The following is a 26,534-nucleotide window of genomic DNA, read 5'->3' as shown; positions in this document are numbered from 1 at the left end:
TCTTGATGATCATGTTCTTGGCCAAGTAACATTTCTGAGTAAGGATTGTAAGTATATAGAGCTCCATGTTGTTTTATGTCTTGTTTGTTGTGAGCTCTTCTTCATGTACTAGTTCTTTTATAAATCAGTTTCTTTGCCAGGGCAAAAAAAAAAAAAAAAAAAATGTCAGTTTTTCGATAAAAACAACTTATTTCTCCCCCCTAAAATGATGGTGTTTTGCATTATCTATATTACAAAGCTTATTTTAGCACGACTGCGAGTAACAACTATCACCATGAGAATTACGAAAGAATAATAACGCGGAACTTTATGCCATAAAACCATAAAAATTCCTCTTCCATTTTTCCATGCACTGTAATGCTTCGCAAAACATCACCTACAAAAATTGCTTGTACAGGAAGGGCATTCATGTCATATATACAAAGTTGCACAGAAATCTCCTTTCAGAACCCCACACCGGGGTTGGAAAATCTAAAGCTACAATCATGAAATGCCCCAATAAAGTATCATCATCATTTATGTATACTTGCCTTAATCCCATGCGATCGGGCGACCATGAATATCTCTCTAAAATAAACTTAAAAAGTGTGGTGAATATAACCTTGTTACCAACAGTTTAAACAGACGGAATCAGAGTAAATGTATGACAAGTAAAATCATTATATGCATAAGTCCACACAAACCATGATCCTGCATCAAAAAGCCTTGGTTGCATTCAAGAAAATTCTTAAGCTGTTAAACCAACCTTCGCAAAACTATTATACAGGATTGACTTAAATCCTGCAATGTCCCAGGAACAAAATTATGAACCACAAAACCAACTTTTACATATTAAATTGTTCTTGAGAAACAAATTTCTCTAACTGACACTGTAAATTCATGTAAAGAAGATAATGGTATAATATAAACAGGATCTTTTGCACCTAGTCAGAGGTACTGAACATCAAATGAAAATAGCATAATCACCTTCCAACCTAAAGAATCACTTGCGACAAAACATCAAAAGGCGAACCTGTCTTCTTTTCACAAAAAAAGAGAGCAAAAGAGTGAGAGGGGGGGGCCCCCCAGTTACCAACTGGTTGGGAAAAGAATCATCAGTCCTATTGGACAACAATGCCCCCATTAATATACAAAAGGCTCTATAAATACATTGTAGACTAGCCAAGCAGGCGTCCCGGTTCCAGAATTTATGCTCCCACCAGATTAACAGCACCGGGATTGAGTTAGCTCCTTAACAGACCTTGACAATTTACATTAGGTCCCCATTTCAACCTTCGCCTCTTGTTCTGCAGCCTTAGATGAGCCTTCTGTTCCAACAGGCTTGTCTGCGTCAACAGAAGTACTCCTGTCAGAGCATGGATTCCCATCTTCTGATTCTGCAGCTTCAGAAGGACCCTCTGTTCTAACAGAATTCTGCACACCAACAGAAGTACTCGAGTCAGATCTTGGATTCACACCTCCTGATTCACACATTTGGGAAGAACTGGAACCCAAGCCCTCGGCTGTCGATTCTGGTGATCCCACTGCATCAGTTTTGCTACTAACCAATGCGTCAGTGGATGATGGAGAAGGATCAGCTGTACTTGGGTCAATACCATCAGCCCGATTTTCTAATTCCACTTGAACCTCACCATTTGGTAAAACAGGAGGTCTATCCGTGTCAGACGGTTCAACAGAATCTGGAGTTTCCCTCCATTCAACCCATTCAGGTGGCTTGTCACTCTCACTGGCTCCTGTTTCTCTCACGTTCTCAGACATATTACCAAGTGCAGAATCTTCTGAACTGGGCTTTGGTTCTAGCACTTGAGATGTTGCATTGCCAACTAAATCATCATCTTCATCAACAATTACCTCATCATCCCCGCCACCATTGGTATTACCAATCCCCTCAGTACTAGGAGACGGAGAAGCAACAGATCCTGTTGAGCGCTCATTGACAATTCGGTCATCTTCAAAAGCAAACCAATTGGAATTTGTAAATAGAGATCCACTGAAAATACAAGATGCAAACCAAAATTATCAATTAGGTCAATCAGCTTTAAGAAAAACCATTAGCAAAATCAGGAAAGTAAGGGCACATAAGTGTATTCTCAAAGTCCAAGAGCATGAAAGAAATCATATGATTTATGTCGCGTGTGACCAAAACGTAAACAAATCTGCATGAGCAGATGGTTCTGCCCAGTAAACTTTTTAAATTCAAGTCATCAATCAGCATGACACAAAGATATCGTTGCAATTTACCCTAACTGCAGAAAGGGAAAATTTTAATTCTAATGTAAACTCTGATTTTCCCAAAATTAATACTTATAACCTTCTTAACAATTACGGTAAGTCGCCTAAAAAAACCCCTAAACTATAGTTTTCAAAAATAAAAAAATACCCCATGAACTATTCTTTTTTCAAGAAACCCCCATATTCTTCTCTGACAAACCGGCAATTGCCTCCCTAAGCTTCCACAAGCAAGTCAGGTGACAATTGTTCACTAAAATGACAATTAGGCCTTTTAACCAAGGAAACTGAAGTAAAAAGCCACGTCTCTTTCATGAACAGGACACCCAATCACTATTGCATTAAGGTAACTCAAATCTCCTCATCCCACAAATGACAATTACTCTCCCAAACCTCACTTCATTTCTCGTTTCATCTCTTAGGTATCTCCACCACCAGCAATTTATTTTTTCATTTTCCATTCCAGTTTATTTCAATAGAGTCAGCCACTATCTTGCGCCCCTTCTACTGTAATCCCATCTCTGTATACATCATCATCCTTGCCTTAATCCCATATGAGTGGGGTTGGCCACATGAATTCTGTCTCCAATCTTTCCCATTACATGACATTTCACTTATTATATTTAACTTATTAACTAATGTTATTTTTGGTCGCCCTCTCCGTCTCGTACCTTCTATGACAACTAGTCTTTCCCGTTGGCGCGTCTCCAAGTCTCTAATGTATGTGTCCAAACCATCAAAATCTACTCTCTCTAGGTCTCCGATCTATGCTTGCATTTTCTTTTCTGTGTTATGAATCCTAGCTTGAATTTTGCGTCAGTACAGAGGTTTTAGATAGGAGTGTCTCAAGATGGTGAAGTACTTTGACGGGATGAAGATATGAAGAGACAGAGAGATTTTGGCATCGTCGCCAGATATTTATGAGGATTTGGGATCCCAGCAACGCCAAGATTATGATCCCTGGTGAATTAGAAGTTCTTGTCGAGTTTCAGGTGGTGTTAATGGTTGGAAATTGTACTGAGCGGTGGGGAATTTGAGAGAATCAGCCTAGTGTATGTGTTTCTGTATGTGTATATATAAACACATACAGAAACAGGGCTTAAGAAGCTCGAGTGCGTGTGGAAAAATAGTTTGTTAAGATAAGGGAAGGGAAAATAGAGAGAATTATTATTGTTCTGAACCAATGTTTGCTATTGATTAGTGAGCTTGATCTCATTCAGGAGCGCCTAGCGGTCAAGGTGAAAATGGTTGCCGCTTAATCTGCAAGATGAAGCGACAGAGTCAGGTTAAGACATCAGAACCACGCCAATGAAGAACGTTTAGAATCACTTATTCGTCTAGTTGACAAGGACAAACCCTAATTCCAATTCTACATTAGTAGATACCAATCGGATTGTCCTTTTCTAAATTTTAGTAGTTTAGGGGGGGCTTTGCTTCATCAAGGGGGTATTTGCAAAAAAACCAATAGTTCCCAAGGGCTTCTTTTTGCAATTCACTAACAATTGTATAACATTGGAAAAAATTGTAGTTTTATGATTGGCAATCAGAAGAAAAGATCAAGTAAAATATGCAAGTCTTCTAAGAAAACCATATGAAGTGTGAATGTGGGATAGGCATGCATATGATACGTGAAAACAGAGACGCAAAACCTCCCACAAAGCTCCAATGTAACACAATACATTTCTAGATTAACTAATATAAAAATAGGAAGATCTAAGAAAAAATTTGACCTACCTTTCCTGATCATCTCCCAGACGAAGAGAAGATATGACAACTTCAGCAGATTCATCATCAAAGTAGACGTCCTGCAAAAGATCACTGTAAGGAACCTTTCTACCTTGTGAACAATTATTAAGCTAAAGCAACAGCTCAACAATATCTAAAGAGTAGGTAAACAATGTTTGTCATGTTGAAGTGAAGATGGAGCACAAATTTGGCAAGAGTAGAACTCAAGTCATAAAGGGTGGTGCATGCATGTTGAAATGGCTTTAATGGTAAGACGCGATAAAGAGAAAAATTGTGAAGAAAAATACGTGAAAGAATTGCTTGCGGTAGAAGATGCCTAGTTTAGACACATTCAATAGCATCAACAACTGGTGTGGAAAATCCACACTTGCCCCATGTGTTGAGGTCCTAAATCAAGGCATTGCAAAGGCTAAGGGCCAACATGAATTATCCAAGATGGAGAGCATAATGAAACGAAACATCTGTTGATCATAGTTGTGTCCACATATCAATCAGCAAATGGAGCACATTGTGGGCCTAAGTGGGAGGTGACACATGACGAACGATGAATATGATGAATCATACCATGTGGTCTACCAACACCGTAAAACAATGTTCCGTACATAGAAAGCAAGCTTTAATTTTATTAGTAATCAAGTAATATAAATAGGGGAAAAAAAGTAAAATAAATAAATTTTATTTAAACCTGCCACATTTTCTTAATGTTGGAAGGTCCGAAGTTTTTAACAAACAGGTACATGAGGTAAGGTGTTGAGCCCAAAAAATAAGCCCGGAAAAAGGATCAAAAATAAATAAAATTTAGGAGGAGGGGAAACGAGATGGAAGAGCTTTCTCTCCACCACTCAATGATATTAGTTTCGTCTTTCTTCTCCATTTATAACAAGACTAGGAAATCCATTTCGCTTGCACTCTATGTTGTCTCCTCTTTCTAGTTTAATATTATATCTTCGCTAATGGAAAGATGAGTTATGTTTATCAATCACCCTCAATTATTTCTCTTCTCTTCTATCTCCTCTCTCCCGAGACTGAAAAGTTGAGAAGACCGTGTTGCCCACATTGAACACTCCATCTCTCATCTTCTTACTTTTATCAGCACATCCTCCATAACCACTATTAAAGATTGTTCTAATCTTTTGTCACGCCCGGATTCAAAAACCATGTTCATGATAAAGGAAAGAGAAATTAAATTAAAATTGAACGCTAACATCTTTAAACTTATACTGTCCCTTTTATTTATTCTATTATTACTACATATTTTATTCAATTTTTTTTTTTTTGGTTATTATTATTATTATTTTATTATTGTATCAATTTTTGAGATCACTATGTTTTAATTGGCTAACAGCAATTTAATAGTGTATGCACTTATGCGTACAGCATGTTCTCCCCAATAGTTATAGTAGATATTGCCGGGTATGCCATGTCATTGGTATGCCCATCCAACCAACATTCTCCATAAAATGCCCGGCTCACCCAACATTTTCTATAAATTGGGGAGAACGTGCCTTAGACATAAGTGGCATTCGCATGATGAAATTGTTGTCACCTAGTTAAAACATAGTGATCTCAAGAATTGATACAATAGAAAATTGAATAAAACATGTAGCAATAACATAATAAAATAAAAGGGTCAGTTCAAGTTTAAGGATTTTAGCGTTCAATTTTAATTTAATTTCTCTTTCCTTTATCACGAACTGAGTTTTTGAATCTGGAGCGTGATAATGTGGTAGCACAACCGGAGCCCAATTGGAAGTGTGGCCAATGTGGGGACGTTAAGACCCTTAGGGGAGAGATTGTGGAGACCTATGTGAGCAGGTGTGATGTAGGCAGGTGGCGAGCTACCACACCGGGCGAGTTACAACTTGCAAAATCCCACTTCGCCTAGGTAAGATAAAGGTGAAAGTGAAGTGCTTGTATGTGCAAGTGCTATCTCCAAATGGTATAAGACCTTTTGGGGCAAAGCCCAAGAACAAAACTGTGCAGGCTCAGGCCCAAAGCGGACAATATCATATCATGTGATGGAGTGGGCTGTTACAAATGGTATCGGAGCTGGATCCCAGACGGAGTGTGGCCAATGGGGGAATTGGGTTCCTTAGAGGGGTGATTGTGGCAACCTATGTGAGCGGATGCAAGACACTGGATGAGCTACAACTTACAAGTTGTACAATCCCACATCGCCTGGGTAAGGTGAAAGTGAAGTACTTATATGTGCTAATACTATTTCCAAATGGTATGGGGCCTTTTGGGGTAAAACCCAAGAACAAAACCGTATGGGCCCAGGCCAAAGCGAACAAGATCATACCATATAGTGGATTGGGCTATTACAATAGATATCAGGGCCAAGTTTCAGCCGAAAGTGTGGCCAATGGGGACGTTAGGCCCCTTGAGGGGGTGATTGTGGCGACCTATGTGGGAGGGTGATGAGGGCGGGTGAGAGACACTAGGCAAGGGACAGGTTGCACAATCCCACAACGCCTGGGTAAGGAGAAGGTGAAGTGCTTATATGTGAAAGTGCCATCTCCAAATAGTATGAGACCATTTGGAGTAAAACCCAAGAACAAAACCGTGCGGGCTTTAGCACAAAACCGACAATATCATACCATGTGGTGGAGTATGTTGTTACATCTTTTGCGAAAAAAATTTAGCATTCTCTCACACACACAACCTAACACAAATTCCACCGCCATGAAACTCTTCTCGGAGTTGCCCACATTACACACAAATTCTCTCTCTCTCACACTCACACGCACACACATTCATTCATTTTGAAAGAAGAAATAAAATGATGCATGTTCCCCTAAAAATTTGGAATCCCCAAAAGGATATTTCACAAGGTAATCAACTATAAGCAGGTCACTCTAGAATTCACCATACAGGGTAAAACCAAATGTACCTCGTCATCTCGTTCAAGTGAGCCATGAGCCTGCATTCAGCAACACCACCAGGTGAATAAACCACGATACAAACATTATTCAGAATAAATATCAATTAAATACATAACAAGGACCTATGATACATAGATGTTATACAATGATGATGAACAACGTCAAAGCAAGTAGGAAGACAGTTCTGGAACTGTACTAAAGCTAACATGAGATTAGACTCCCTTTCATCTTTCCAAAACATCTGGTATGTGTTACAATAGTTTCCAGCAGAAACACTTTCCCATCAGGATGTTGACGCAGTCATCATCTTTGGCTCCTTTTTTACAAGTTATGTATATCTTTCTTACACATTTACTTTGTTTCACAATCCCAAATAAATAAATTAATTAATTAATTAAAACCAAGTGAGTAGACTACATCAGAAGTTATGAAAGGCACCTCATCAGTATCATCATTACTGTAAATGCCATATCGAAATGCCTGGCTTAGGTTATTTGCTAGAGCTGCAACATCATAATCTCTATCTTGGTAATCATCATCATCACTATCCCGGGTCCGATCCTGTAATGCTGTTGGCCTCCTGTTACAATAGATGAAAAATCATGATTAATTAGGAAAAATGTAAGCCAAAAAGGATCAATATAAGTAGATGAGTAAGGTATTCATTCTTCCGATATAATAATTCCAAATCTCCCAAGTTCAACTGATCTAGTGAAATTGAAGACATTTAAAATGTAAGTTATACATTTAGATAAGTTTTATATATGCAAGAAACACATACTAGACAAATAAATGTTTCTAACAACTAAGTCATTAAAGAGTTTCACAAACATTTTTCTAAATTCCCGAAAGAGGGAAAAATAACCATAATGCATCCTAAAAATTCTTATACTGCTGTGCCCACAGCAAATGCTCCAAGGCAACGGACAACATTATATTAATTATGCAACAGAAATACCACCATATAGTTTAGAACTTCTTAAGTTACTAAGTGCAACATAAAAATAACTATGTGTGCCTGTTTAACACATCCTCCGTACAAAATATCAAACTGCAATTCAAATGTTAATGTGACAGAACATGATGGCAAAAAATATAATTTAGGAACACAAACCCGCAAGACCACTGGTAGACATTTTCTACTGCATTACGCTTGAGTAGGACATCTGAGTGCCAATCCAGCCATTCAGTATTCTCCTGTCAAAATAAAAAATAGAAGCTTAAAAGGGCATTTGACATTAAAAATGGAAAATTTGCAGGAATCCTTCTAGCAAATAGAGAACTGGAGAATTTTAAACCACACAGAGTTGATTGATAAGCAACAAGCACCTTAATATTTGCAACTTCACAATTCAAAATTCTTTTGTCACTTATGGGTAATTTGTGTTGGAGACATCTCAATGTAAATAAGGGGAAAAGGACTTTTAACACAGGCTGCATTTTTATTTTACAGGTTTGTATAGCCAAACAAAGTCTTCCACTCTGAGTAATCATTCATCATAGATTGACTCATCGAAGAGGTAATGAAGGAAATATGATAAAATTTAAGTAAATAACCTGCAGATGTGCTTGTATGTCACTGTTATTATTGCCCAGTTGAACGAGTTTGTTAGATATGCGTGTTATGTGCCCAATATTCCCTATCCTGGGAGGTAATCTTGCCTCAGCAGTGACCGTCGGCTGCAAAATCGCATTCAACAAATTGAACTTCAATACAGATTAAATAGATGTTACCCAAAATAAATAATATACCATGAGAAAGATGATGATGATGATGATGATGCACATAAATCCTACGAAATAAAAAATAAAGATACATTTAAAAATTTACAACTGAGAAGAAACTCATCATCATTGATGAATAAACCAGTACCTTGTTTGGATCAGTGGCCAATGTGAAATTTTTTTCTGCTTCAAGAATTTTCCCAACAAGATCACAGTCTTTGAGAAGGTGTTCAATAAACTGAGCATTTTTGCTCTCCAAACAAGCAACTAGTATTTGCTCTACATGGTGATGCAAAAAATTATTGTATGGGTACCTGAAGACATTAAAGGCAAATCATGAAATCCCAAATGTCAATAATTCCAGAGAAATAAATAAATGAAGTTAAGTAAAACTCACTCAAAAAACAAGTCCAAAATACGTTTAACTGCTCCAAGGTGAATCAATTCCCTTTCAGCAACTTCACTAGTAACAGTCACTAAGACTGAAATGAACTCTATAATCTGGAAATGTCCATATTAGTAGACAATAAGAATCAACTAGAAATAATTCAGACTATTTATTATTCTTTCTAGAGAGTATAATATTTGGAGAAGAGAGAGAGAGAATAAACTGCTCACCAATCCATTGTATCTATAAATGGATGTTTTAAGATGGAGTTAGCAAATATAATGATTTTGATATCAACTAACAGCTAAGTAACATCCGTGTAATTTGATGAGTTCAAATTTACACGACAAAAAGAAAAAGATACAAGTGTAGTCAAGAAAGGAGGAAATATAATCAACAGATAAATGATTAAATGTTGATTTTTAAATTTTTTTCTTTTCCAAAGGCATATATAATGAATACCTTCAGACGATGCTTTCCAAGAGGGGGATGTAACTTCCCATATGTAGTTAGCAACACATTTTCCTTGGATGAAACATCTAAAAGTTTGAGCAAATCCCCTGCAAGATAAAACCAAGACAAACTTTTCATTTACTATGCTATGACAAAATTAAGATGCTTTGATGCGCAGAGTGCCAGTTTGCTCAAATTAAACTTACTATACGTTCCAAAACACAATAATCATGTCCATGCATAAAACCTAATTCAAGCTCAATAATCATAAAACCTAATTCAAGCTCAATCATTATGTACCAATATGAAACGACATGGAGCACAAGCAACCTACAATCAACAGTTGATGTCAATAGTCACATGCACATGCATAGACACTGATAGACAAATAGAATCACAAATGCGGAGACATGCAAACATCCATAAAGCAAGCAGAATATAATAATTTTAGTACTAAAAATGCAAATAGAATGCGGTACAATATCATCCCAAAAAGTGGCTTGATGAGTAAGATATTTACACAGATTACCTAATTACACAAAGGTATATATAAAGTAATTCTAGATGTAAATTGAATTCTGAAAGTTATTTTTAAAAAAAATGAATCACATCTTTGAATCATATTTTAATTTCTATCTTCATAAATTCTATGTTGCCTTGCAAAAGGGGAAAACAAGGGCATAGTTTTGAAGAAGTTTTGAGTCCAATTTGAGTGTTCTTGGCAAGAGTATCACAATTTAAATTGCCCCACTAGAACATAAATTATTTGTAATTTTGTCTAGTTAAGTTGGTTAAAATTTATAAAGCTAGCAGACAAACGTGATCTCTACTATTAGGTTTCGTTAAATAAATAGGACAGAAAAAAGAAACAAACACACCCATTTTAACTGAAACTTAGACCCCTCACCTCCCTCCTAAAAAACCCGTGAATTCTACAAACAAGATATGTCTTGATCATTACAAATCAGGCTTGAAATTTGCAATTAATCACATAAAGTAATGCATTTTAGTTCAAAGAATTTCATAGAAACACCCAAGGACCTCATAGAAACATTTGATGTGCATGTCAATATTTAGTGGCCAAGGAGATATTGTTTTCCTCATCTGGTATTAGGTGGGTAATATCGGGGAGTTACAGGAGTCCCAAGTAGTTGGATGAGGGGCTGTTCAAGTAGAACACTTGCGTCAGGATGTAGCCCCAGTATGCCTTAGCCAGTGTATCAAAAAAGCGGGCAGAGAAGTTTTTTTATATGGATTGAAATGTTATTATAAAGTGAAATTTTACATTAAGGTCTTCCTTTTCCTGGTTCTTGTGGGCTTCTCTTTGGAATGTTTCATAGATTATTTGAAGAGCGATGACTTGTGGATAAATTCAAGCATAGTGATCACATACGCCAATTGTACATGAACTGCGCCATCAATCCATCATTAGCCCTTCAGTGGATTACTTCTTACCTATCATACAAAAAGAACCATGATGCTTTTTTATATTCATCAATTGCTTTCATTTTTCAGGAGTGTTGATAATTGAAAATTCATTTTCCTTGAAGTTCCTCTCAATTTTCTTATTCAAAAAGAAGTCACATTTTCTAGCATTATTTAACTAATAACATTTTATACTTGTAAAAAAGTGTTTCAGTTTTCTCTTAATGCTATGGTTGCATGGATATTTCTAATTAGAGGTTTTGGGAACTATCTTTAATTGTTTTTGTTCAAAAAAGAACGCTTTGCCTTTGGGAGAAAAAGTGAAGAAAATAAACTTCCCTTATTTTTGCTAGCCACATCCTATCTGGATTGAGCTTTAAAACTAATGGAAGTAAATAGAATTATCTAAGGAATATAGCTTAAATGAATTTCAATAAAATGCATAAATTAATTTGAGAACCTTATTTTAATACATGGAGGCAAGATTTCTAGTTGCACGACGACTTAATCAAATATATATATCTCATACCTCTATTCAATCATCATCCCCTTGGGGCTCCTAGTCCAACTCCAATAACTAATCTTATTTAAACCCTAAATCCCTTCATTTCAGTTCCATCCATCATCCAAATGTACCATTACGGAAATCACTAAAACAGTTAACATGGGAAGAAAAGTCAACACTTATAGAGACATCGGTTTGGAGGTTACGGTCCATGAGACAACATTCAGGGATTTTGAATTGGGAGTGATCCATTAATTTAGAGGCATCAGAGTTGGCCAAAATTTAAGTGCCCAGCACATTTTGAACTTAGGGGGGCATTGCCCCACATGCCCCTTTTTATCCATATTCACCAGTAACGACCATGCAAAAGGACTTGCACTGCAACTTGTCATCATCGACCAGTAACATTGTTATTCTCTGAAGCATGCCTATTCTAATGTACAAGATTGTGCATGGTTGCCAAAAAAATAAAAATAAAAATATATAAAATCTAAAATTTGAAGTGCGCATCATTCCTATATATTTTCCAGAATATTAACCACTACTTATCTCCCTACCAAATTGTGATAGACACACAATGTTGTGAATCTAGGAGTTGGGACAACTAATGTCCTCAATTGTAGCATAAAACATGTAATTAACCAAAAGACAGTTTCCTCACATTAATTCCATTCCCGATGGTGCAAAAATCATAGTGGAACTGATCTAAAAGACCATGCATAAATATGTTGAACAGTATAACAGCTGAAAGACAAGTAAGTTATACTGAAACAACTGAAGGGGATATTTTTATAACAATATCAGCAGATATACTGTTCGAAAGGAGAAGAGGTGCTGAAAAAGCAAGAAAGAACCCAGAACACACCAGCACAGTAACCTTACCAAGGCTCTCCAGCATACCCTCCACGGTCTCAGGATTGGCAGTTATTGTAGATCCATGAGTTAGTTGGCGGTTGTACGTGTGATACGTCCCTAATGTTAATCTCTTTGGGTCTAACAAAGATATGCATACAGACAATGAGTTAATCAACACGGATTTTGGCCGGGAATCCTCCAAAGCATGACGAAATAATCTTCCAATAAAACTGTGTAAAACAGAGAAAATTGTATAAGCATTACCAAATAACAACAAACACAACGAATCAATTTGCCAACTTCCGAGACACACGAGAAGAAACATGAGCACTACCTTGGGCTCGAGACTTTAGCAGCAAGCCCCGGGGGAGCACATCGAGTTATAGCACAAAGTGTTTCTGCTGCATTAGCATGCACTTCTGGACAATCCTTTAATTGTCACACCAAACAAAAAGTTACTTAAAATACATACAGAATCTGAACGCTATAATATATATTACACAGTCAAGTTTAAGGAAATATACAAAATGAATAGCCAGCCATATACTATGCAGATCATGTTACTGAGAGGCTCTAGAGAAAATTATAAAACGAACTTGAGCTTGATGTATAAGACTAATGTCACAAGGGTCTTGTCCTACATTGGATTAGGGAAGGGTAGTCTTGGGCTTATAAGAGCTAGTAGGCAGCACCACTCAACAACTTAAGCTTTTTAGTCGGATGGCAAGCGTCCAGTCCGTTATCCAGTGTCACACCAAACGCCCACACGGAGTTGTCCGGGTCAGTCATTATTGGGTCCTCCCACCGTTAGGGTGGACAGGTAGGCAAGGTGGTTCGATCGCAACAAGGGCATTGCAAGTTCAGGTGGGGAAGAATGTCACAGGATTTTGTCCCACATTGGATAGGGATTTGGAGACTTAGAGCGGCATCACCCAACAACTTAAGTTTTGGGTCGGATGGCAAGCGTCCAGTTCGTAAAATCTATCTAGTAGCATTTTTTCAGACAGACACATTCTCTTTATGATTGTAACAGTCATTCATGGATAATCAATAAGATGGTCTGCACTTGGGCAACAAAGACACCAACTTTGATATGCAGATGGTGTGGAATGAAGATGTCTGATGCATGCGACTCATGTCTCAAGCTAATATTTGACCCATATAAAAAACCTCAATTGAAACCCACGGAAAAATGAGTTGCAACCATCAGGATATCCCATATGACTAAAGGAAAAATAAAGAATCCCTAATTTCTTCTAATCCACCAAAGGTGCCAGAGAGCCTCATGTAATAAGTATCCCATGGAATAGGCAACCCCAATGTTCAAAAGATTCAAGATCATACAACATTGATGCAACATACCGACGAGCTAAATTTGTCAACAATCATCTCCAGCACATCTGTCTCTTCTAACCATTGCATTGAGTCCATGTAGTTGGTATAAAGATGTTCATCAGCACCAATCAAACGAATTAAAACCTGTTCAACAAGAAATATGTTAGCAAGAGATTCAAATCAGTGAGCAATACACAAAAATGGCCAGCAATGAACCTCCATGATGGATGTAATTCCAATAAGGTCAACAAGCTTCCTGATGATTTCGTGATGAGCCTAGATGAGCAACATTTAAAGACATCAGCTAAAATACATAACGTCAAAAAAGGAAGCACTAAATTGTAGTAGAAAAATTAAACATATTCCACCAATCTGACAAGTAAATAGATAAAAAAGAGATCTGAATCTCTACAAATATCATACATTTATGAGGTGAAATATCACAAGATAGCAGTGGCACAAACTATTAAAATCATGTAGTTTACTAAATAAAGGAGAATGATCTCACATCACAAACATCAGCAGCACAAACTACTAGAAACATAATAAGGTATACTAAATTAATGGGAGTGATCCAATTTTCTACAAACTGTATGGCTTGAACTTGAGCATTTTCATAATGCGTTGGCTGAAGATAACAGATTGACATGCCTAACATGATTACACAATGAACAATCAATATAGTCATAGGTACATCACATTTTCTTCAAGGTTACATTGGATATAACTCCCAAAGGCAATGTCCATGTCATCTTCTAACAAATAGGCTCTAGCGAGGTTGTAAAATCGAGATACTACATCAAAGCCATGGGGGTCCATAGGATCAGATAGCAGGATTGGCAAACAATATTTATGAATAAAAAGTTCTAAAAAATAGATAAAGAACAAGCCTAAAACACATTAAAAAATATAACATAAATGTTATTACAAACATACGGAACCCGTTTGTATGTAAAAAAGTTCAATCAAGTAAATTTAAAGTAACATGAAAGGTAGAACCCACAAAACTACATTGAAATTTAAAAGTTGTAAGAGGTGAGATCAAAGTTTGAATACTTCCACCCTCAGTTTTCGTTACAAAATTCTAAGTTCTGTAATGCAAAAATACTTTTTAATGAAATAAACCAAGATAATTCTTAACACAACCTACCAAATGCCTATTACATATGATACCACTACCATCTTTCATGAAGTATGACAAGTACACTATACAAATAGTTCCGATCATCATGACCAAGAAGAGGGAAAAAAATGAATCATTGGCTCTTAAATACATATATGATCTTATAGCGATCCCATTATGATCATAATGATCTCACTGTGATCCTATGATCCTGGAAAACCTCCTGGTGATCCCACTACTATCCCACCCCTTGGCAATTTCCTATGCGATCCAGATCAATTGTAGGAGCATATTATCCTGATCGCAGTTTTGGTAACTATGCCCACTAGTATTTCAACAATAACAGGAAGGCAAGGGTGAAATAGAGAGAGCGATGTGTGCAGAGTTGAATAAATTACCTATGCGATCCAGATCAATTGTAGGAGCATATTATCCTGATCGCGGTTTTGGTAACTATGCCCACAGTATTTCAACAATTACAGAAAGGCAAGGGTGAAATAGAGAGAGCGATGTGTGCAGAGTTGAATAAATTACCAAATGGTATACAGATGCAATTACATCCACATCGTACTGTTTTTTTTTTTTTTTTTTCTTAGTTGGTACTCACACACACTTGTCTCTTCTGAGACTTGAACCCCTGACCTCCTTTTAGGAAGTAAGAGGCTAATACCGCTAGGCCACTGACCCGTTCATAATTTCAGGTGGGGGGGGTTCAGGGAAAAGTTGTAGTGTTTAGTCATCTGAATAATGCCACTTAAGGCATACATATTCTACTATTCACTTTATTTAAGACAATAAAGGATATGTTAGTAAGTCAGTAGCATGACCATGGGACACTTTAAGGTTCTTATTCAACAGGTACAGAAAAAAATCGCATATATTTATCATGGTGAAGCAAAAACACCAAATTCTCATATCAAGAATCTATGCACACACAAAAATGTGCATAGCATACGAAATAATACACAGATCTTACACAACACTTTTCAAACTCATCATAAGCAGGAAGAATTCATCTAGTAAGTGAGGCAAAATTTACTGGACTTACTTGAATATAATTCATAAAAGGAACTGTCTTCCGCAACAATAGGCATATAACAACCTTGCAGAAAGAAATCAGAGCATCAAACACCCGGGAAAACAAAATCAATGACACCTCAAGAAATGGAAAGACATAAAGAACCTTAAATAAATTGCCAACAGTACTTTCTATATTTCAAAAGATAGTGAACATTCTTCCATTTCAAATACATCGAAGAGAGAAAAATTGAGAGCCAAATAATAGATACCTTGCTGAAGTAACCAGCCAGTAGCGTGCTATGGGAGTGTTCAGGTTCCACAAAGGAAAACAACAAGCCCATCAGCTGTCAATGAGAAATAAACAAACAAATTTACATATTGATGAAAGTAAAAAAAAAAAAAAAAAGACAAATACAAAATTCTTGATAATTGAAAGAAAGTAATGTTAATGAAGAAAAGGGAAACTGAACTCTTTTAGATTCTCACCTCCTCATCCTCTACCAAAGCTTTGAGTATGATATCAACTTCACAAGTAAAAATTTCACAAGCAATAAAAGGAAACCTACACGCACAAGCATATAGCAAAGCCGCCATTAATGCAACAAGGTACATAGAAGAACCCGCAGCAGTAAATCAGAACATTTCAAAACAATATTTACATGTTAATCAGAACATTTCAAAACAATATTTACATATTTGTCCATAGAAACCTACTTAAAAGATCGTGTCTTTTCAGCATCATCTGGAGCTTCCACCACTATATAATGTAGAAGTTGTTCAACCTGCACTCTTTCTCGCAAGCTGCAAGGACAGTGAGGAAATTATATGACAAGGTTAAATTTAGACATTAACTTGCTGCTGAAGCATGCAAGATCAGAAAAACAATTCACGATTTAAAAAATAATAATTTGCAAGAACAATCTATATAATATATATAAACAAAGTACACCAGAAGTCCTTCATAACACTACGCCAGTTCAGAACTTCACATCAAAAACAGTTGAACCCGAAAAGAATTCGACTAATAGCTATCAGGATTTCAAACTAAAATGTTATAGCACACAAATCAAGTAACTAGAAATGATCCAATTAATTGGGAGCATTACATTAAGGGCAACTATTTATCAGAACCCCGAATCAAGTCTAAGGCAGGTATAATTGACCTTGAACTCGACACTTGGCCCACCCAAGCAGTTTGTTGGTAGCCGCAAAAGTAATGGCAAATATTTGATAAGAAGATAATATATGATAACAAATATTAACAGTTCTCTCTCGGCAGCCGATGCAGTAATCGGCCTCCCAAAAACTTTTCAAGCTTCAATTTCTCCCTTTCCTAAATAAGTTGCTTTTTTCTCTGTAGTTTGCAATAAAGGAAGCAGCACTGCCTCTAGTTGACAGCCCGGTGTGCATCTCGTAATCTGCATACTTTCTACCATCCCAAAAGTGTGTGGCTCCCACCATCAAGTCGACCTTTTAAACTTGGATGTTTGTATTTGTTCCTATCCTTTTTTACTCAACCGTCAAGAGCATAGAGACCGACTTTATAAATTACTCTAAGCCACATTCTCTTCATGGCAGAGAACACAAACATCTTTTCACGTTTAATCCCACCAAAATAATTTTTATGGCTAAGAACATGCCTGCATCCTCAAAATTTCTAATGAATTCGTGTGAAAAATGGAGCAGAAAACCTGTGAATTATCTACTACTTGAGAAGTAAAAGTAAATCAAAAATGAAAAGAAGAGGAGCGATAAGCAGGCTCAACAAGTCTAGTTACCAAGCTTTTGACGGCACTTAATACAACTGTCTTTAAAAACATCAAGTCCCATTCCACTGTTTAGCGATAAATAGCTTTGACAAACCTCTAACTAATAATGACAACAACAATTAGAATTAAACAGAAGTAATACAGCATTTTACTATTAGCCAGTAGCAGAAGTATCATTTTTCCAGAGTTAGTACAACCATAAAACAATACACTTTCCAAAAAAATCTCAAGTATAATTCCAATAATCAAATGCCAGCAAAACACTATGTTATGCTTCGATTATCACAAAGTTCTGCCATTGTACCGTCAGATAGCAGTAAACAATGCTGTACAATCCCTAAAACCAATGATTGTATAAGCACAGAAGGAAAAAAAAAAAAAAACGACGATGCATTCTTGGAAATTTTAGCATGAGCAAATTATGGACATTTACAAATTGATAAGCCGGCCATTAAGAGATTTGCATTCTTGAATTATTTCATCCTCATCAAGAAGCTCTTCGAGTGTAAAGTTTTCTTTATCCAAAATTGTCTCCACCTGAAATGAACATATAAAAAAATAAACGACGGATCAATCTAAATCACATTTTTTATACATCGACACATAAATAGATAAACATTCAAATCTAGCATGATAAAAATTGATCAAAATGAATGAGGTAGCTGGAAACTCTCTCTCGGCTTCCATATAGAAGTATCAAGAGACATACTAGATTAACACTAAATGACATGCTGACAAGCTTTCTTTTCAGAAGGGAAAAATCTATATGCTCATTCTTTTGAAAAACAAACATGAACACAATATGGATTATGTGGAAATTGGGTAATGATCTCTTGCTCACCAGTGAGCAAGAAATTCATCCGCACCATGCATAGTGATCATTGGATGTAAAAAAGGTAGTTACCAAAAAAACATAGCAATCACATCCAATAGTTATCCATGGATGGTGTGGTTGAATTTAAGGGAGCAAAATTTAAATTATAAAAAGAACTCCTACACAATGTTGCAAAAATCACAAAGTTCAGTGCTAAATAAAATTAAAACCCAAACAAAATATCATCAGAATTAAGGCTCAATGTCTAGGTAAAAACTGAGTCAACTCAGCAGAATGAACTCTGGATCGGAGGTAAGAGAGACATTAAGTCTGATATAGATAAACTGCGAGTATGGTATTGACACACAAGTTGATTAGGCCGAATAAAGATGTTTTGAAAGGTGACTTGGTGAGTTCATATACGTACAAAAATGGATGCGACTCGGGTAGGTTGAGTGAGTTAAGAGACCAACCCACATTCAAATCTTTATGCACAAGTTAGAGAAATCAGGCTGAAAATCGAGTTGATCTCAAGTTAGTTTCAAGTTGGGTTACTCCTTATAATAGAAAATTTCTAAACATGCATGTATATTTCAGGTTGGAGATCTCTCATTTGATGTTTGCTGATGACACTTTGGTTCTTTGTGATGCGAATGTGTCCCAGATTAGATATCTGAGATGTGTCTTGATTTGGTTCCAAGTTGTCTCTGGCCTTGAGGTGAATGTGGGCAAGAGTGTTTTGGTGCCCGTTGGGGAGGTTCCTGAGATTGAGACTTTTGTTGACATCCTTGGATGTCGCACTGGTGCTTTTCCCATTTCTTACTTAGGTTTGCCTCTGGGAGCTCCTTCGAGGTGTGTGGGGTTTTGGGATCCAGTTGTGGATAGATTTGAGAGAAGGTTGGCAGGTTGGAAGAAGCAGTATCTTTCCAAGGGCGGCAGGGTCACTCTGATTAAGAGTACCCTCTCTAGCCTTCCCACTTATTTTATCTCTCTCTTTCAGATTCCATCTTCAGTTGCGGAGAGGATTGAGAGGTTGCAGCATAATTTTTTGTGGGGGGGTAGAGGTGAAGAGTTTAAGTTCCATTTGGTGAGATGGGATCAGGTATGCAGGCCTATTCGGAATGGTGGGCTGGGTCTTCGTAGATTGGTGCCTTTTAATAAGGCCCTTCTTGGAAAATGGTTGTGGAGGTTTGGTGTGGAGAGACATTGGCTTTGGAGGAGGGTTGTGGCTTGTCGTTTTGGAGAGATGAGAGGAGGGTGGAGCTCTTTGGAAGTTAGAAATCCTCGGGGGGTGGGAGTTTGGAAATTTATTCGGAAGGGTTGGGATGATTTTTCCAAGCACATTCGGTTTCGTCTTAGAGATGGGAGGAGGATTTGTTTTTGGGAGGATGTGTGGTGTGGTGATGCTCCTCTTACTCTTGCCTTTCCTCAGCTTTACAGGATTGCTTCGGATAGGCAGGCCTTGGTGGTTAACTGTTATCATCTTGATAATGGGAGACTGGTTTGGGATGTTCGATTCAGGCGTGCCTTTCAGGATTGGGAGATTGATGAGGCAATTCGTGTCTTGGAGTTGTTATATCGCCAGAGGATTATGGTGGAGGATTCGGATTGTTGGTCTTAGGTCGCAAACTCCAAGGGGTGTTTTGAGGTGAGGTCTTTCTTCAAGTGCCTCTCTTTTGATCCTGGAGTTCGTTTTCCTTGGAAGTCTGTTTGGCGTTCCAAGGCTCCTCTCAAAGTGGCTTTCTTTGTGTGGACTTCAGTTCTGGGTAGGATCTTAACCCAGGATAATTTGAGAAGGAGAAGCCAGGTGGTGGTCAATCGTTGTTATATGTGTCTTCGTGACGAGGAATCTATGGATCACCTTCATTCATTGCTCTTTGGCTAGAGAGTGTTGGGATTTGATGCTTGGCTTATTTGGGTTTTATTGGGTTATGCCAGGATCTACTAGAGAGTTGATTGAGATATGGAGAGGTTGCCATGTGGGGGCTCTCAGTCAGGATACGTGGAGAGCTACGCCGCTTTGTGTGTGGTGGTGTATTTGGCTTGAAAGGAATAGGAGATACTTTGAAGGAAAGGCGTTGTCGATTTTGGTACTTAAATTCTCGATTATTTCCACTCTTTTTTGTTAGGTTTCAGGGAGAGATCATGTAATGGTTGGGCTTTGTTTATATATATATATAACTTAACTTTATATATATATATATATATATATATATATATATATATATATATATATATATATAAAGTTAAGTTAATAAAACAAAATTTATTTGGCCTGGGACCCACCACAAACATAAGCCATTACACATGACTTATGGGTTTACAGAACACATCATTTTTATTCTCTCTTTCTACGTCTAGTTCTGCGTCCAGTGGCTTCCCTTTTCTTTTTCTTTTTTTTTTTCTTCTACAATTTCAAGCTTTGATTTCTCCTTCATCCTTTGGAATTTTTGGATGCCGTTTGCGGCAAATCAAAGAGCACAATAAGATCTACACATTGATAGGAGCAATTCACACTTTTGGGCACCCTAGGAATTTCAAATTCTAGGGTTTGGATTGGGCAAAATTGGGGGTTTTGCATCCTAAGAGGTAGGGGTGTTCTAATACTTAAATTCTTGTGTTTTTTGTGAGTTTTCTTGTTTAATTTGATGTTAAGCATGCTCAATTTGTATAATCTCTTGCAAAATTAGTTAAAATGTTGGTTATGGAACACATGACTATTTGTTACTTGTTGTGTGGTGATTCTTTATACATGTGAAGTTAAATTCATGTTTTAAATGCTTACCATATTAAATTGATGTTGATTGAAAGCACGAGTTATGTGTTTTGGAAAATTATGTTGGATGGTATGTGTGAAAATTTTATTATTGAATTGATGATTTGAAACATGGAGCATTCCTGCATCCATTGGGAAGAGAAATGGGAAAAGTGTTTTTAAAATAAAGGAAATTAAATTTTAGGAAAAATGTTTTCTAAAAGTGTTTGCGGAAACCCGGACGTCTAGAAGGCGCCTAGTGGTCCGTGGTGTTAGTGTGATCTAGAGGGGGTTAGAGAGAGACTCTAGTGTGGTTGAGCTACCCAGACGACGCCATGGAGGTGCCATGTGGTCGGTGAAGACTAGCCAACCCCTCCCTCGTGACGCCTTGGAGGTGCCTTGGGTCGGATTACACTAACAGTTTGGAAGTTGAAACGGAAATGTCGAGCATGGCATTGCACTTCATTGGCATACATGGCGTATTTGTGACTTAGATGACATTTGTGTTTATATTGGATGTTGTGGTTATGATTCACATCCCCGATATAGTATGATCCCGTTTTCATGCTTTCTATTCTCTATGTGGATTCACGGGGTCATAAGAGGTGTGTCTTAGGCACCTCCTACTGAGCAATTTGCTCACCCCTTATATTTAACATTTTTCAGGACACGGTCGGGAAGTGGCGGACGACGCTCCTCCACAGGGTTCAATAGGTTAGTAGATCGTTTTGACCTACTTTGTAACTATGATCTCATTTTTATTATTATTATTATTATTTATAAACCCTTGGACGACACTTATATTATGTTTTGATATAGAAAAGGACGGTAACGTTTATAGTTAACCTCGGGTTCAGGTAAGGACCCGGTTAGCGATTCGGACCCTCGAGTTCGGGTCGTTACAGATCATAGATCGTTGGAGGAAATTGCTGATTTTTTGGCCTCTTTGAAGGCTTGAGACCTTTGTGCTCCTCTGTATTTCCTTGGGATTCGCTCCCCTCTCGAGCGTCTTTTAATAATATTCTTTTATTTATCAAAAATATATATATATATACACTAAATTGAAAATGTAAAGAAAAATAAGTTGAAATGAAAAGGTTGATCATAACATAAAGTATATATAATTTCTGTTTTCAATAAGTAAATAAATTGAAGAGCACACAAAACAGGGCGTGCAGCCCAATTAGACTCACATAGCCACAAAAAGTTAGACCCTCAAAGTAGACTTAAAATTACAAATACATAAAAATTAGAGTTAAAATTCAACTTCAGATTGGGCTCGGGTAATTGACACCTCAACCCAACAATTCAATAGATCAAAATCGAAATAAATAAATAAATAAATAAATATATATATATATATATATATATATATATCAGCTCAAAAGAACATATAACAAATGTATAGTTGTTAAATATATGAAAAATTAGCAAACAGAAGGTAAACTAAGCACTTTAGTGTAACAAAGAGACGTACATACATATATATATATATATATAGAGAGAGAGAGAGATGGCGTTTGAGCTACTATTCTTAGCAGAATTTACCCTTGTTTAGCCAGAAATGCAATCAAAATCTGACACCAGTAATGTAATCCAGAGAGGGTTTGGATCGAGAATCGCTTAGTAAGGGAAGCGAAAGTGGTCATGGCGGAGAGGGAGAGGGGACGGTATTGGAGATGGTGATGGGGAGGGTGAAGTAAGAGGGAGAAATGGAAAGGCATTCAAAAGAGTAAAAAATCATTGAGAGGATAAAATTGTAAAATGCTTTGTGATGTTAACTGACTAACTCTGACAAGTAAGGCTTGTTTGACCTGAGATCCCATCCAATCCAAAGCCCATTTTAACATATTTGGACTTTAATTTTGACCCCGAACTCAAAAACAGGTCTAATATAGATATTGGTTATAAACTCCACAGATTCAATCCAGATATGGATCCAGGTACTTCTTAAATGTATCAGATTTCACAAAAGAACTAACCCAGATCAAGTATATTTTGCTATATTTTGATCATGTTTATACTTTCTTTCCTTCTTTTTTTTAAATATAATATGGATTGTATATAAATCATGTCCATAGGATTTGGATCCGGATATGGCTCGTGATTTTAAAATATGGATCCGGATCTGCTTCATTTCGAGCCTATTGACCGAGGTGTCAAGGTGACTTTTACAAAATTTAAAAGTCGATGAAAATTCGATCAAACTTCACGGAAGGTAGGGGTAATTTAACCCTTTTTTACATATCTTTTTTCTCAAAAAGAAAGGAAAACAAACTATTTCAAATGTCAACAATCTTTGTAGGTATATAATAAATTTAACAAAAATAAATTTGTGGTACCATGGTTGGATTTGTGCAATTACTTCCAAAATTGCCGGAGAATGAATGAGGTAAGTGAAATTAAGAGTCAGGCAGGGTTCTGAGAATGATAAGGATGATGTTCAAAGGATAATGTTGGAGTTGGTGATGGAGCCAATTTATGTCAAATTAACTTACAATATACCATATATTTATTTTTTATTGAATGTAATATCGTGCTATGTCACCTTTTATACCACCAACTTGGCAGCATAGTTATAGATATTTAAGACATTTTCATATCTTATAAAACATATTTACACATTTTGTTTATATTTTTCATTTTGTTTATATTTTTTTATGGTCTTCCTAGTTTTAGGTTCTTACTATTTCTAAGTTTTTCATATCGTTATAGATTTTGAGCCTTAGAGGTAGCTGGCCTAATATCAATTTGATACACCACAACCAAGTCATCTCAATACTCCCCATGTCAATGACCAATCCCATGATACGAAGTTCTTAATGTTGTCTTCACCAAGGGCTTAGTCTAAGTGGCATAAACTTCTAAAAGGAAGATTGAGGATTCAAGTCCTGGTGGAATGGGTGTGTCTGTGATTTACTTACCGAGATATAATTGTGTGTGTGTGTATCTTGCTTTCACACAACCAAATTGATCTTATACACTCATCTCATATCACTCAAAATCTTCTTGAGACAGTGGACGTCATAAGCTTTAGAAAACTTCCTATGCAAGTAAAAACCTCATAAAAATAAGACTAATTAATGTAAACAAAACATAAAATTTCCCCTACAAAGCAATTTTAATATTTATATACATGCATGGGTATATATGGTGCAAAATACCAAACAAAATACTCCAAGTTGGACTCTTAAGTAAAACCTTTAAAAAGAGGAAACTCATGGGGCGAGGGGTAAAAGAAAAAGAAGTTAAAAGAACTTTAAACTTCTAAAGTAAAAATTTTCCACTGAAATAAGACTTTCTAAATTTTAGTTAAGACTCGACTAGATCCAAATAATGATACTAATTGATGAACCTTAAAACAAAAACCGTTTATACAATATGATCAGCCTAATAATTACAAGGACTAAATTACCTCAAATGTTTAAGGATCAGTCAGAAAACCTTGCTAGAGTGGTGAGGATAAACACTGTAGGTAGTTTGGAAAAAATATAAATAAAAAATATGGATGAGATAATCAAGGCCTATCTTAATCACACTCACTTATAGCAAGAATCGGAAGCTTAAGGCCTACAAGAAACTATTTGGAATATACAATAAAAACTGTTGAAATATACTAGAATTGTCTTGGAAATTGTATAAACAAGGATGATCCACTGGCAACTAACAGAATAGGAAAATCAATTGAGTGCCTACCATGCCAAGCTGAACATTTGCAAACCCCACAAGAGTTTTACACCCATAAATCCCCAGTTGAATACAAGGGTTTTACACCCACAAATCCAAGTTCTCCTTGAGTACTAAACAATTTAAACTCAAACCTAAAGCCAATCAAACATATCCTATTTCTACTTACTTCCTTGCAATTGAAGCCACGCTGCCACGGAGTTCAAATACTCAAGAGGTGATAAAAATAAATGAAAAGGCTCAACTTGATAGTATCTCATAAATATCCAATTTTTTTACTTTATAACTCAATTTTTTTGATAAGTTTTACTTTATAACTCAATTAAAGTCAACAAGAAACAATTAAGTAAAATATTGAATTACAAGCCTTTGTAGATAACATATTGTTAGTTAAATTCAATACCAATGCTTGTTCATCCTATTTATGTAGTGCAAACTACATAATATCTACCGCCATCTTCCTTTACCAACAGAAAGTTGGCAATCAATATGAACAAGTCCGACCAAATATGACTGTTGCATAAATTCTGCTGTCCTTGAGACTGTTGCATTGAATTATGGGTAATTACAGGGCTGGAATGTGGTGATTAAACATTATTTTAATTCTTAAGTTTACAATTCAAATAAATTTGTCCAGGCTGCTAAGGTAGATAATAACAAAAAAGGGTATCAGTTGACTAAAAACATTATAATTCAACAAGAAATGCTGTCAAATAAACTTTATACTTCGTGAAACACTAAAAACAACAAAATAAACAAATCCGAAAACCCCTTCATGTAATCAGATTGGCTGTAGATTTAAATTTTTAAAAAAATAAGGATAAGTTATATTTTCCATCATTTGGACCCGCGGAAACAAAAATAAAGACCTCATGGAATCAATGTTAGTTTCTTCGCTTTCCTCCATTTTGTCAGCATTCAAAAAGACGATAAATAGAAAATTTAAGGACTTCACACTATTCACAAGAGTAATGGATCGTAAAAATAGTCAAAGCGTCGCTCAAGAGAACCGATAACTTACAGGAGACGCAGTGGACAATCCTGCCATACGCCAAAACATCTTGAATCGAACTGCAAAATGGCCTTCTGCAAAAGTTTTAAACTCGGATCTGTCAACGCAAAAACCCTAACGCCTCAGAAGCAATCCTCTGTGTGTTCCGCAGACAGGCTCCGAAGATCTGCAACGTCAAACCCTAGAATCCCAAAACGCTTACGAAACGAAGAAATTGTTGTCGTTAAATCTGGTGAAGAGACGGAAAGATCCACATCATGAATAAACCCTAAATTTGGAGGAATTGGAATCCATCGATTCGAGAATTAGAAACAGAGAAACCAATTTACCTGCAATGGCGAGAAGGTGAGAGTGTTTTGGGTCTGAAAATAATAGGACGTGGATAAATTATCTACATAAATCGAATTTATATGTATATGTATGTATATATGGCATATAATACAAGTTAATTGATTTGTATAGAAATGCCAAATATTTGCTTTGGCTAATAGCCCTTAGGCCCTCTGAAATTGGAGGTTTGATGTCAACATTGGCATTAATGCGTCACCTTTTCACAACCTCCATTTTGATTTTTATGATCTTCCAATTTTCAAACCTTTGAAAATGGTAAATGTTAAAATGTCAACAAAAGATGGCAAATTTGAAGAGAATCAAAGTGGAAAAACCATCCCAGTGTTTATATTTTTGATAAATAATACATATATGTTTTAAAAAATGAGCAAATAAATGGTTTATGTTATGTATACAAATATGCTTGAAGTCATGGTTAAGATTTAAAATTTAAAAAATGTCCTTATATCTTTTGATA

At 36.4% G+C, this 26,534-nt stretch overlaps 1 protein-coding gene across 2 annotated transcripts; it reads right to left on the bottom strand.

Annotated features, from left to right (window-relative positions):
• Window positions 1–691: 691 nt before the first annotated feature.
• LOC132313634 (uncharacterized) lies at window positions 692–26,171 on the bottom strand. 2 transcript variants are annotated; one of them, XM_059812500.1, is made up of 20 exons: window positions 26,056–26,171; window positions 25,736–25,955; window positions 17,892–17,995; window positions 16,404–16,490; window positions 16,176–16,251; window positions 15,959–16,033; window positions 15,718–15,771; window positions 13,763–13,822; window positions 13,574–13,690; window positions 12,546–12,640; window positions 12,239–12,441; window positions 9,436–9,533; window positions 8,983–9,086; window positions 8,734–8,899; window positions 8,418–8,540; window positions 7,975–8,057; window positions 7,299–7,440; window positions 6,869–6,898; window positions 3,964–4,034; window positions 692–1,990 (listed from the first exon to the last, which is right to left on the bottom strand). In XM_059812500.1, the coding sequence occupies exons 2-20, from the start codon at window positions 25,772–25,774 to the stop codon at window positions 1,255–1,257; spliced, it is 2,463 nt and encodes an 820-aa protein (XP_059668483.1). In that variant the 5' UTR covers window positions 25,775–25,955; window positions 26,056–26,171; the 3' UTR covers window positions 692–1,254. The 2 variants fall into 2 exon arrangements, with proteins under 2 accessions (XP_059668483.1, XP_059668491.1); XM_059812508.1 differs by having other exon boundaries at window positions 25,736–26,171.
• Window positions 26,172–26,534: the final 363 nt, after the last annotated feature.

Source organism: Cornus florida, unplaced genomic scaffold (assembly GCF_030987335.1).
Source record: "Cornus florida cultivar Cherokee Brave unplaced genomic scaffold, ASM3098733v1 CherokeeBrave_3.0.0_Hap2_Chr01, whole genome shotgun sequence".
Classification (NCBI taxonomy): Eukaryota; Viridiplantae; Streptophyta; class Magnoliopsida; order Cornales; family Cornaceae; genus Cornus; species Cornus florida.
This window is presented reverse-complemented; position numbering and strand designations above follow the sequence as displayed.

Bases quoted from the DNA above. Each gene is read 5' to 3' on its own strand.
- LOC132313634 (XM_059812508.1), bottom strand. From the start codon at position 25,774: ATGTTTTGGCGTATGGCAGGATTGTCCACTGCGTCTCCT. The intron at 17,996-25,735 runs GTAAGTTATCGG...TGTTCATTTCAG, and splicing joins GATTGTCCACTGCGTCTCCT to GTGGAGACAATTTTGGATAA. The intron at 13,823-15,717 runs GTAAGTCCAGTA...TTGCTCATCTAG, and splicing joins CTTTTATGAATTATATTCAA to GCTCATCACGAAATCATCAG.